The 13,862-nt window shown below is 41.9% G+C and overlaps 1 protein-coding gene across 1 annotated transcript; it reads right to left on the bottom strand.

Moving 5' to 3' along the window:
• Positions 1 to 10,835: 10,835 nt before the first annotated feature.
• Positions 10,836 to 12,030, bottom strand: LOC117735577 (macrophage mannose receptor 1-like). Its single transcript, XM_034540275.1, has one exon. The coding sequence runs from the start codon at positions 11,992 to 11,994 to the stop codon at positions 11,269 to 11,271; it is 726 nt and encodes a 241-aa protein (XP_034396166.1). The 5' UTR covers positions 11,995 to 12,030; the 3' UTR covers positions 10,836 to 11,268.
• Positions 12,031 to 13,862: the final 1,832 nt, after the last annotated feature.

The raw sequence follows: 13,862 nt of genomic DNA, 5'->3' as shown, positions 1-13,862 counted from the left end.
TTTATTTTTTCGCTCCGGTTTCCACGCTTCCACTGCTAACACCATGTTTAATGTCACATTGCGATGAATTGTGGGTGATTCCCTCGGGCAAAGTCTGCGGAAATACAGACTCACGTAAAGTGTTCATAAAAGGGCTCAAAGGCCCAACCCAATGTCCCCCCAAGGCCTTAAACACTGAACCCTGTTAATGACTTCACCCGAAGGGTTAAGTGAGAGACTGTTCAGGGCTTGGAATAGTGTAAATATGAACGGGGGCGGAACTTTGCTGCAACGCATCAATGACAATGTAAAAATATTATGATATACAATTGTGGGTATTTATTTGAACTTTCTACTCCCTGTCCACCGGGTTCTTTCCTCACGAGGTAAGTAAATAATAACAATAAAAAGAAAATAGTGGATGGAAGAAAAATGGAAACACTCAAGTGCAGGACACTGAGCGTGGGAGACAAAGCGGTGTCGGCGGGGGGACAACTGCGTGGTCACGTGCCTGCTTTTCTCACGTGGGCCCGTCAGAGGAGAGGCGCAACGGGACACCGGACAACATCACGGGGAGGCTTCACGAGAAAGCTCGGGCTGATGGAGGAAACGTCCAGAGGAAGTAACAGGGAATAAAAGAAGGGGAGGGGAGGGGAGGGGGGGTGGTGAGAGAAAGAAAGAGAGGAGGAGGGGGGGCAACAGGTGTTTTATGGTAAGAGGGATTGTTTTTTCTAGGGGAGGAGTGAGCAAGTGCCCCGCTGCCCGGTCTGGTCCACCCCGACGGGGCTCTGGCAGGATGGCATTTCACATAAAAAAAAAACCAAAAAAACAGACCGCTGGTATTTCAGCCTCTAAGGTCACATGAACCAAATTACACGATACTGAGCTCGTATACTTTTAAAATACACAAATACACGCGGGGAGACGTCGACAAATACACGTCGCGCGACGTAATTCTATTGCAATTATCCGAATGGGGAGCACATGACATCGAGACGTGCGGCGGACGGTCACGTCCTGGGAGAAAAGGGGGAGGAAGAGAGAGAGAGAGAGAGAGAGAGAGAGAGAGAGAGAGAGAGAGAGAGAGAGAGAGAGAGAGAGAGCGAGCGGTGGTGGTGACAGGGTGATTCAACTGGTCCCACTGCTGCGACGGTGGAAAAAGTGAAGCGTGTGGGAAGCTCGTTTATGGAGCCTGTTGAAGGTGACAGAAAGGGGAATGGTGTGTGTGCGTGTTATTCTCTTCCGAGGAAACAGCACACAAGAGTTTTGACTGCTCCTCATATGATATCATAATGTGTAATGGGATATGCGCTAAATGTGGCCCTGGCACGTGGTTCCCGTGTTAGTGGACTGTGTGCAGCTCGTAAAGTTACATAAGAGAGCGGGACTCGGCTTTGGAGAGAAGAGGCAACTTGACTTGGAAACACAACTTCTATGGAGCAATTTGTCCCCCTGGTGGAGGAGGTGTCTGAGGAAAGGAAACAACATACGTGTGTCCTGTGAGGAAGCTTAGGACGCATGAGGCCAGTTTTAGATCCCCTCTTTAATTCTGAGATTGAGCCATGTTGCTTTTTAAGAGAGAGAAAAGGGGGTACTGCATCAGTGGGTTATCAACTTTCCCCCCCCAAAAAGTGTTTTGCTCTTGTTTTATTATGAACGTCCTCAAACCGTCCACAAGATGGAGCCAAACACTACAATATAGAAACACATCAGTGCTTCCAGGACAGGATTTGATCCAACACACTTAGCACCGGCTGTGAAGTCGCACAATAAAGGCCAAAGCAGCACCATGACACCTCGGTGTTGATAAGTCACCACTGCTCTGCTCGCCTCGTTCCACGGCTTTAGCGTCACGGACTGGGAAGGGGGGGGGGTGTTCAGACCAGCCGAGGGCACCCATGCGCAACGGACAGTCAGTGGATGTTCACTTTTCAGCCACGCCAGTCAGTTCTCCGTGGGCTGCCGAGATCAGAAAACTAGAGAGCGCCACCTTTGCAAAAAGGTGTGCCGTGCTTCCCCCGCTCGCCAGTCAGAGGAGACAGGGTTTGTTCAAGAGGGGGTTAAGATTGCTCGTTTTAGATGGTGAATAGAGGTATATTCAGACACACTGTATGAGAGGAGTAATGTGTATTTTTTCAACATTAAAAGGATGTAAACATGTTCCCAAGATAAACCGCAAACACAAGTGTAAACCTGAAAATGAGCACGACGTGTCCCCTTTAAGCCTAACACACGTTAGAAAAACTGCACAATAGCAATCCAAAGCCATTGTTGGGTTGCAGGTCTATGACCCTCGTCATAGCAGATTATGTTTTATGAGAAAACACCACCATTTAATGTTTTGCTGCTTTCCCTCCTTCCTTGATGTATCTCTTTTCACTAAACCGTCCTCCCTCCCTCCTCCAGGCTGTGACAGCAGAGCCTTGGACCTGGTTTTATTCAAAGCACGCTCTTGTCTCCCATCGCCATGGTCTCCTGATTTGACCCCCCTCCCCCCAACCCCCAAACCCTTAGCAGTCACCGCGGCTCACAGCAGGCGACCGACGGGGACGGAAAAAGCTTTTCCCAGCCAGAGTCGCAGCGCTGCCTGAAGACTTGTAAGCCAAATATCCCGCTCGTCTGGGAGGTGGGGATTACCCTTTGGCCAGCTGCTAGATCCTTCGTCTCCCACATAGAAGAGCGCCGGGTTTGAGAAGCACAAATATGAAAGCGTGTTCCACATAAGCTGCTGTAAGGGCAGATGTATCGTGGATGTCAGGATTTCAGCCCTTGGTACTTAATACAAAGTTACGGTGAAATCCGTCTTGGAAAAACAAAAGGATTTCATGATGGCTGACATACGTCGGCCTGCTGGCATGCCGCGCTGCTCAAGCTGTTTCGGGATTGTTGCGGAGCCCCTCAGCTACCTTGAAGCTATGATTAGTCAATAATGTGCCTGCCTCAAATGTTCAGTATGTAATGCATACAGGCCGGGTGTTCGGAGTATGGTGTACGTCCTCTTGTGAATTTAGACCGGGTGCCTCACAGAGTAGCTGCCGTAAGCTCTTGTTACGCTACTCTGTATATGCAGTATATGTTCGCGGTGTACACTTTGATTGCCTCTTAAAATAATGTGTACTCTACATTCATTTATTGTACATTTATTGTTCATTTTATTCTATTTTGCAAGCGGCACCATCTTGGAATTACGTTGTGCGCTTTGCCATTTTCTTATGCTTTCTCCCGAGCCCCCTCCTCCCTCTCCATTGGTCCCCAGCTATGCATCGCATCCACCCTCGCCATACGTCCCTCCTTTTCCCCTTTCTCATCCATCATTTCCTTTCCCCTCTGTTCCCCACATGCATCTCCATGGGTATGGGGAGTGTGGGGGGGGGGGAGCATCCTTTTCTCCCCCATACCCATGAAGATGCGGGTGCAGGACAAGCTGACAACGATTGCAACCTTCCATCAGCAGACAGCCACAGATGTCTCAGTCGGCAATATTTACAGATAACCCACATCTCTCTCTCTCGCTCTCTGCCCGCCCCCCTCCATCCTTCATTTCCCTATCCTATATGTTTCCTCTTCCTCTGCTTGCTCCAACTCAGACGGAATGAGGATCTTATGAAGATAAATGACGCCTCTCCGCTTCACTCCAATCTGCTGCTGGGGGGGGGGGATTTCCCTGAATTCTCTCATTCCTCTCTGATTGTCTTGCCTCGCAGGTTCACAACATATTTTTTCGTCCACAAGGAACAGTGGAAAAAAAAAAGGCCTGGTCGGCTGGAGTAGCAGAAGACATTAGGCAGTCATGATAGCGATTCGGAAGCTTGAGGCTCATCAGATTTCAATTACGGAGGAAGTGAAGTGAAAATCTGAAGGGTTTATTTAATAATCAAGGTTATTGAATATTTCTCTGGCACTTAACCTCTGATACGACTTCGGTTCAAACACACATGTTACTCATTAGATATTAGATGGGGCACTTAAAGGAATAGTTTAGCATTTTAGGTCATTCTCTCTAATAGGGAGAGTTGTATGTGAAGCCTGATACCACACACATATATACAGCAAATATTAGGCTACAGCAAGCAGCAGGTTAACGTAGATAGATAGATATGTATATAAATAGATATAGATATATATGAATATAGATATTCTGATGTCATGAGAGGAAGTGTCATCAATGGGAGATACATCCCCTCCCAGTGGTTGCAGCATAGATCAAGGCAGCTGGGTAATGAACTCCAATCCCCATCGTCAGCAGGGCAGCCGGAGCCAAGGCTGCTGGCCAGCTGAAAGAGAGGGCTGATTACCTGGAGGAGCTGGCATGAGGGAGAACAGAGGACAGGAGCAGACGAAAGAGAGGGTTTATGTTACGTTGAAGAAAACTGAGAATACTCAAATGTTTGTTTTGTGTTGCGGCTTTTCTGCCGGAGTTAAGTTTATCTTTAAATACAGAATACTGAGTTAGAAACCACTGCTTGTCGTCTTTGTGCGCCCACGCCTCACAAGCCGATCCCGACCTCTCAAGACATCACAATATATATATATATGAATAAATATAGATAGATATAGATATTGATAAATAGATAGAGAGATAGAGAGAGATAGATAATAATATATATAGACAGATCGATATAAAAATATAGATCTATATATATATATAGATCTATATAAATGTATGTATATATATGTATATACATTTATATATATATATATATATATTTAGATATAGATAGATATACATATAGAAAGATATATAGATATATATAGATAAATACATATAGATATATCGATATGTAGATAGATATTAATAGATAGATATAGATATATAGACAAAGATATATAAATATATATATATATATATATACAGATATAAATAGATTATATATATATATATATATATACAGATATATATAAATAGATAATATATAGATATATAGATAAATATATATAGATAGAGATATTTATATATATAGATAAAATAGATACAGATATATATAAATAGGTATAGATATATACAGATATATATAGATAAATATATATATATATATATATATATATATATATATATAGATACATATAGATAGATATGAAAATATATATATATATATATATATATATATATATATATATATATATAAATAAATAAATATAGAAAGATAGATAAATATATATATTTGTATAGATATAGATAGATAGCACAGCACTGGAAACGGTGTCCAGTCTTTATGCTAAGCTAAGCTAACTGGCTACTCGCCTAATAATTAATGACACAACGTGAGCGGTATTGATCTTCTTATGTAACTCTTCCCCAGAAAGTAAATAAGCAACATTTCCCAAATGTCAAACTTTAACATACATTTAACATAAGAGTCAGTCCAAAGCTGGAAACTGAATGGCGTCCGTCCCCAACAATCCCTGAATCACAATGCCCGTGATACAAATGATTTTCTTTGGAGAAACTTTCTTGATGTGGAGAAAGAATATCTCTGCATATAGTAATAGAAGTCAATAATTATGAAGCCAAGCTTTCAGTTACTGGACCTGTTGGTGAAAAAGCAAAGACCTTGGGTCTAAGAAAACCCATAATGTTTTGGAGCCAATCTGAATCACTGGGAGGACACACATAGACTTAGCGGAGTTCTGAGCTCTCCAAGTGCTCTTTTAGTTATTATTATTACTGACATTAAAAATAGGCTCAGTTCTATTCAAGTGGAGTAAGTCATGGCATTGTGACAGTGAGCGAGAAGAACAACACGAGGACCATGAAACTGAAACAGTTCAATTAAATCCGTCAAAGTTTATTTACATCTGTCAAATTGTGTGCTGTGAAAAATAACTGTATTTTGTATGCGGTAATCTCAAAAAACAAACTTTTTAGTCCTGGTTGCGTCTGTCTCTAAGGAATCTTCCATATTTACAAACTGACTTATCCACGACCATGCAGCAAGTTCAGTTTCCTGATGAACCTGATACTTGAGTGTAGGAATAAGACAACAAAAAAGAAAAAAATACCAACGTTGTTACTTCAATTCCCCTTTCCACATATTGTGCAGTGGGGCATGAATAAATCAAAGAGTGAGCAAACTCCTCACAAGTCTGCCGTCTGAGCACTTGTGTGCATGGGAGGATACGTAGGCGAATATATGAGACGGATAGGGAATGTTTAATTTAAAATGAAGACAGAAAAAACGCCTCAGAGGAAAACAGTCTCCTCCACTCACTCGGGCACCTTGAGCTACTTGCAGAGGCAGCAACCCTGGAGCCCAAAGATGTATCAAGGACGCCGTGCAGCCTTCTTTTAGCTCATCAAAAAGTGATAATACATTCAGAGTCCCCTCTTGTTTTAGAATGAGGCAATATCATGTGTCAGACTGCGATGATCCAGCAGCCACGGCAGCGTGAGCACTGCACATTAGGTTTGAACTGGCTTTCGGTGCACAGATGAAGCGGCTTCACCGTAGCTTCGACTAACGAGCGCCCTTTCTTTGCCTTTTCTTTATAATAATCAGTGAGCAAAACACACACACACAGCTTTGTTGTCCAAGTGCTGTGCAAGGAGACAGTTTTACATTGTTTGAGTCCAAATGGGCTCTTCACTAGCTAACCTATTGAGTGTGTCTCTGTAATAGCAGGGTTAGAGCCAAAACCCAGATGAATGGATGAGGAGGCAGCACGGAGAGTTTCAACGATTTAATGAAGACAAACGACAGGCGGGTAACAGACACAGACACACACACACACACACACACACACACACACTGGGATGGGATCTGAAATAAATACAAATGTTCAGTGTTGACTTCAACTGAACTTTGAAACACGAATTTGCACCATTTAAATAACCGCAAGCCGTCCTAACAGTGCTGACCTATAGTATCAGGGGGAAGAGAACCATGAGTCTAAAATAGAGGGAGCTATCAAATCCTATTAGCTGTGTTGCTTCATCATTCACTTTTATTTATCAACTCTGCTGTCATCTTTTTAAATGTCTGATCTCCCCCTGTACTTTATTTCTGTTGCGTAAACCTCTTCAATAACTTTCCATTGAACAAAATGGAGGGAGTGCAATGTGGAGGAAAGCTCGCCAGCTCCAACAGTTCATCGACCGGCCCCGCGAGTCGTCACTATCCCACCAAGCGTCCGTCCTCACCTGTTTCACACGGACGCACGGATGTCACTTCGTGGTGTGACAGCCCCTTGAGACCATTTATTATTACTATAAAATCGAAATGGAAGCACTCATAAGCATTCTACGGTGGTGTGAGAATTAGAAATATTTCTAAATACACATACAGGCTCAGTGGCAGCTTCAGGTCTGGCAACAGCTGTTAGTGTCAAAGTGAAAACCTGCAGGTGAGAGAGGAACCGGAGGGGAAAGGGGTGGAATGAAGGCTGAGCCTGCCACGTTGGCAAAAGGTACCGCTCAATGGGCACATTGAGACCTACGGTATTATTTAACTTTCACTGAAATTGAAACATGGTACCAATCAGGACATTTGTGAAAAGATTCCTTTGATGTGAAGAGCTGATGCCTAAAAGTAATTCATAAAGTGATGATGTGTTTGGAGCAAAGTGTTTGATGAATAGTTTTGCGCTATTTGCAACAAAGAAACGAAAGATGCTTAGAGGGAAAGTGTGTGTGTGTGTGTGTGTGTGTGTGTATGTGTGATCAATGGGATGACAATGGGCTGAAAAGCACACTTTGTGTTATATGATTTTACACCATGAAATGTCTGAGAGGTGAGTTTGATACAGCATTTTTTAATTTTTTAACTAAGAAAAAGAAGCGGCGCTGCACTGTTTGATCTCCATACCGAGGCCTCTTTGGCCAGCCTGAAAGAGGGATGCAGTCCTCCTGGCAGCTCTTTTCTTTTGCTCCATGAAGCGTAGATCTGTAGGGGGTGGACCAGAGCAGAGGTGAACGCACACACAAGCATAAGTAATAGCCGGGTGTTGACACAGAGAGGAAGAGCTGTGTGAGAAGGGCTTTCCCCCCCGGCAGTCTGTTTTTCCGTCTGAAATCATTGTAGAAACTGCAGCACACGGCTGTCTTGATGTTAGCCTTTCTGTAATCTACTGGCCCAAAAAAACTATTTCTTCCATTGAAATGAGTATGCCGAGCCCCGAAAGAAAAGCAGAACAAAATGAGCACTTTATATATTCATATCACATTTATTAACTTAATTGTATAAAAATATACATACACCGAAACATCCTCATTGAAACCGGATCCAATGTCTTGCGCGGCCGAGTGATGGACTACTTTTTCTACTGTGGCGTGATCTGGTTTTTGGTCATGATTATGAAACAAGGCACATTTCAAATCAGCTGGAACACACACACACACACACACACACACACACACACACACACACACACACACACACACACACACACACACACACACCAGCGACGTCTCTTTAAAAAATATAAATAAAATTTAAGTATAAAATAAATAGTTTCTGATAATTTGGATAACCCAGAGCATTGTGAAGATAGATGTGCTGTGAGACTGTCCCTATGAGCAGTCCAATCTGTGGATTACGCATTGTTTCTTAAATGGGATGTTAATGGCATTTTTTTAAGCACTAGGAAATGCTAATCGCCTCCACTGTATCACGGTGGGGTCAGAAATCTCACACAGTGGCCGATACCACTAGAGATAAGTGAGAAAATATTTTATTTTAGATGGAGCAAAAAAAAAGGCAGGACCCTTATTTGACCTCCACCTAGTTGGTGTTTAATTGAATAAATGTGTTTTGTGTTACTTTTACCACTGATTTTAAAAATAACTCTCTCTCTCTCTCTCTCTCTCTGCCCACTGAGCAGCTTCACATGAGCAGTTGGGGGTTAATGCTGCAGATAAATACCTATTATCTTCTTTTAAGGACAAACACAAGACTCTTTTGTTTAATTCATTTATTTGCAATGCGTGCATGTTATAATCCCTATACTCTCTACTGTTTTGTATTTATGCATTTGCATGAGATTGTGCTATACAAATAAACTTGACCTGGAACCGAGGGTGAGGCAAACAAAGTTGTTTCATGTAATCCAGTCTGGATAACAAGGATCAAGCCGGTTTGGTTGGGTGCAGGTAAACACTGCATGTGGAGAGCAAAAGAGACGGAATGGCACCTTGTTTTGTCTTTCTGGGATTTGGTTGAACCTTGTATCTTTGTACATTGGGATTGCAAGGAAAAACAAACGCACCAGTTATGTTCCACAATAATAAATGTGCAGGACCGCTCCGGGGGCCATTTTGAAACGATTAATAGACTTTGTGTATTGATTGAGCTCTCGCTATGGACGCCAAAGAAAAACTGAGCCGGCAGAGCAGATGTGCTGCGGACAGAAAGCTTCCCTAAATATGCCGTCTATGAGACGTTGACACTTGACCTGCACACAGTCCAACATTTATGGAGCTAGAAACTCAGAGATCGGCGGTTGCCATGGATGCGTACAACTCCCATGCATCTGAAACACTAACGAGAGGTTATGTACGTGCCCTCATGCAGCCACCGGTGGTCTTTTAATATATTGTATTGGCATGTTGTTTTCTGTTTTCATCCTCTAATATTCACCTGCTGATGAATTGTGAATTCTCATTGAATGATGGGTCACATGGTAGGAAGGATTCGAGGCCTCGCGACACAGGGTGCTGAAGGGTAATTCTTCCATCAACAAACTGGAGCTAACATTTTGAGCACTTTTTTGTTCAATAAAAAGGGCATTACTTGATCATGCAATTTCAGAGGACCTTGATGGTTTCTGACAGAGATATTTCAGTCTGACAATGTGATGAATCGACAAAATGAGATGAAATTTAGATTACATTTACAAAAATAATTGAGGGTGATCCTCAGCGTTGCTTTAATCTTTACAAGTTGAAGGAAGTACAAATAATTCATAAATATGTATTTATTTATGAGATATAGCATAAACAACTTGAACCAATTTGAGTCATCTTTGTTGTAAACTTCCCCAGACACATTCCCTCTGATCCCCAAGTGTATAAAGGTTTTAATTATTTTGATTTCAGAAAGGAGAAATATAAATGTTTCTTTAACGGAGCAGCTGCTTTTTTCATTATCAGCCAACTGTATGATATGTATACTGTATATATATATTTTTGTGGTTGTTGCTTACCATGCGGTCAGTTGAATACACTTTTTCAAGTGTTATGAGTGTCCAGGGGTGAACTAGGTTTGAAGCATATTTAGTAAACTCGTAACTCTATTAGAAAGTGGGTTTAAGAAATGTCAACAGGACTGATGTCATACACCACATACACACGGCCATTTCCATGTAATATTGGCTTCATGGGAAACTCAACAGTTTAGCCTGGAAGACTCTTAATCATCTCATTCATCCATTCATATTTTCTCTCTCTTGCCTCAGTCAGCCGACTATGAGCGTTTTCAGTTAACTAATCAGATTTGGCCACGATCTCCTTTTCTGTTTGATTTTTAATTTCCCTGCCTCTTGTGTCCTGGTTTGGTATGTTTTCCCACTCGTGTGATTGTCTGCCCCACTCCTGAGTGAATCCTCCTGTGTCTAATGGACACAGCAGAGGGATCTTAGATATTTCCAACAACCAATAATATTATGACACCCATCTATCAATCACCCTTCTTTAAGTGATCCAATCAAATGAAGTATTTGATTTGAAATCCCTCCCGTATCTGTTTCCCTGGGGAACACCTTACTGTACAGACACTAAAGACACTGTAACTTCCGTTTCACTTGGACTTTAATATTCATTTTCACAAACACAGCACATTGCAGTTGAGGATTTGAAAGTATCTAAATGACAAATTACATCTTTTCTTTTTTAGGGTGAAAAATGAATTTACACACATGTTTTGTTAAATGTCAAAAATCCAGTGTTTGCATGCAAATACGTTTTACACTGGCTTTTTTGTGTCATAACATCTGAGAAGGTGTTGAGTCAGTAGAGAATAAATAAATAAATAAATACATAAATTAGTCAACATTCATAGCACGCTGGAAGTTCTTTGTCGAGCAAGTTAACATGTCATCACTGTTATTCCAAAACAACTTGACCTTAATTTCCTAGTATCAGGTCTTTGAAGAAGATACATGGTGGTACACGCAAACAAGGAAAACGTGACAGCAAAAACCAAAGCAAATACAATATAAGAATGGAATGGAATGATTATGTAGTGTAATATATTATTTCTTTCCTCTGCATTTAGGTTACATTTGACCTCTTGCAGTTCCTTTCTTGTAATCTAAGTCAGTACGAGCAACAGATCCTATTTTAATATAACAGATATATTAATAGCAGATAAAGTTGAGTTTCTCCTGGCAGTCCCGGTTCTCCCACTGCCCCCTTATGGTAAAAGCTCCACAGCGTTTCAATAACGGACACTGGTGGTCCTGAACTCCTCCCCAGGCCTCATACTCCAGGGGGTCCCCGTTCACCCACAGCCAGCGGTCCCCCAGGTAACGCAGGCCGATCCACACCCGGTCAATGTTGAGGGGCTTCATCTCCCTCAGGGCCAGAAGGTTCTCGGTCTCAAAGACCATGCTGCTGAGGTCAGTGTGGTGCTCTCTGCAGTGCTCCAGAGCCTCCTGCCAGGACATCAGCTCGACCGTCACGGTAATTTGGATGCAATAAAAATTCCAGGTACTTGAAGGGCTTCTATCATTCCATTTTCCAGAATCTGTGAGTTGTCCTCTGTCCTCGATTTCTTTATAGTAATCTGGCTGACCTTGCTCCCAGTTTTGGAATGTAATGCTGCTGCCTCCTGACCACAACCAGGCTGCAAGGTCGCTGGGATCTTGTTGGAGACCGATCCATCCGTCGCGGGTCTTTTCATTTGACACCAATAGGATCCTTTCTAGATCACTCTGGCTCCTAATAAAGGAGAGATCAGTGTGCTTGGCTCTACAGTATTTCTGAGCCTCTTCCCAATTGACTTCCTGATTGACAAAAATATGGTTTCCAACATACCCCTCAACAGCTGTAAAAGCTAAAAGTAAAACGAGGGTTCTCTCCATGGTCGTTGGTCTGCAGCTCAAGATTAGATTGTATTCTGTGGCTGTGCCCTTTTTGAAGTGTCAGGGTTGTTCGGTCTACCAATTTGCATGACTTTGTTTCACAAGCAAAGTATCTTCATGGTACACTTAACACTCAAAGAGAGAAACAAATGACATATGATTTCCACAAACAATCAGGGGTTACTTACATTGGTGCTCCACATTTTTTGGCACTGGACTGGCATCATGTTTCTTGTTCACAATCATCTTCATTGAATGCTTGTGACGGGAAGTCTTTTTGACAATACATTGTTTTTGCAGATGTCAGAAGTTACAATTAAGTATTCAGTGCCGCCATTTGTTCGACGCCACCATTTCACATTTGCTTTTATGTGAAACATATTGCAGTATTTGAAATTGCTGCTTCAGGTTAAGTAAACACAAATGAAACCGGTTCAAACTAAAATCGAACATTATTACACATAAAATGAAAACCAGCAGTTGGTGCTGTACAATTGTACAGAAAGGTGCAGCCTGCTTAAATGCTGCTGTAAATGTTTTATGAACTTAGTGCTCCACGGCTGAGACTTCTGCAGCCATCCCAATACAATGGAGATCAATAAAATGTCACTTTGTATTCTTAAAAAGTTGAAAGATTAACCTTTTTAACGAAATACCAAAGAAACTTATTTAATTTAGCATATTTTATTTAGCAGGAAGCACATCTGACATGATAAAGTAAAACAGCATTAGCATTGATATGGAGTTGTTTCCAGACACCTGAGGCATGTTAGGTCCAATATTCACTCTGTCAGGTTCTGGTTTTAGTCTCCAACATGATATGAAACATATATTTGGCTTGCATCTTTTTAAAGGCCCTCAGGAAGGAAAAAGAATGTATAGTCTTTGAGAAAATGACCATACTTCTCAATTGATTTATAAACTCAGTAAACATTGTAATCTTGAGTTAAAAGTTCTCAATCGATAGTTACAAGACTTCTTCAACACAGCAGGATGTTCATTTAGTAAATTATTATCCCATTTAGAGTAAAATAGACCATAAAGCAGGGTATGCTTTAGGGCGGGGCTACCTTGTGATTGACAGGTCGTTACTAAAGTGTTGTCCCGTCTGGGAGATGTCTGTGTGTTCATCTTGTAACTTTAATCCTCCCACAGTGGGTTTTTAGTTCATTAATACTGACCAAGTTGTATTTGACACAGAGGTGGTTGGTGCAGAGCAGGAAGTGCACAGCGGCTTTTGGAGCTTTTTTTGTTGTTATTGCTGAAAACGTCTGTGAAACAATTCTGATGAGAGCGCTGGGAGTGAACCGTAAAACACACAACCAGTCCCTAGAGCTGAGGGGAGCTGCAGAGTCGGGTGACAATGTATGGTGTTGGCCATACTCGCGACCCCTTTCCTTTTCCCATGTGATGTATTGCTGATGTGAAAATATTGATTAGTGCAGCTTTACACAGTCTCCAATACAGCTATAATGCTACACTGGATGCTGTTTCAGCACTACAAAATGATGTAGTGAGAGCAGGAAATGAATTAAAAGTTTAAGTGAACAAATGATCAAAAAAGACTCCCTTTATTCCTGCCGGACTAGAGGTCAGGGATGCTCTGTAGCTTCAGTCAGCACACAGACTGATACCACACCAGTGTGTGGGCGCGTGTCATTGGATTATGTATTATCACTGTATCAATTCGCACGCTCTGATACGTACGTAAAAACAAAAGAACTCACACTGACATGATTGAGGCCATTCAGTCAACTTAGTGTCATCTCCACAAAACGAACACAAGTGGCTCTACAGCACTCGCCTCTCTGCACTCTGTGATATTCAGTGATGTGAGCAGCTGCGCCCAGATGTAATTAGATTCAACA

Source organism: Cyclopterus lumpus, chromosome 1 (genome assembly GCF_009769545.1).
Source record: "Cyclopterus lumpus isolate fCycLum1 chromosome 1, fCycLum1.pri, whole genome shotgun sequence".
NCBI lineage: Eukaryota > Metazoa > Chordata > Actinopteri > Perciformes > Cyclopteridae > Cyclopterus > Cyclopterus lumpus.
Note: the sequence above shows the minus strand (reverse complement) of the source record. Positions and strands in the feature narration are given on the sequence as shown.

Excerpts from the sequence above, each read along its gene's own strand:
- LOC117735577 (XM_034540275.1), bottom strand. The coding sequence starts at position 11,994 with ATGGAGAGAACCCTCGTTTTACTTTTAGCTTTTACAGCTGTTGAGGGG.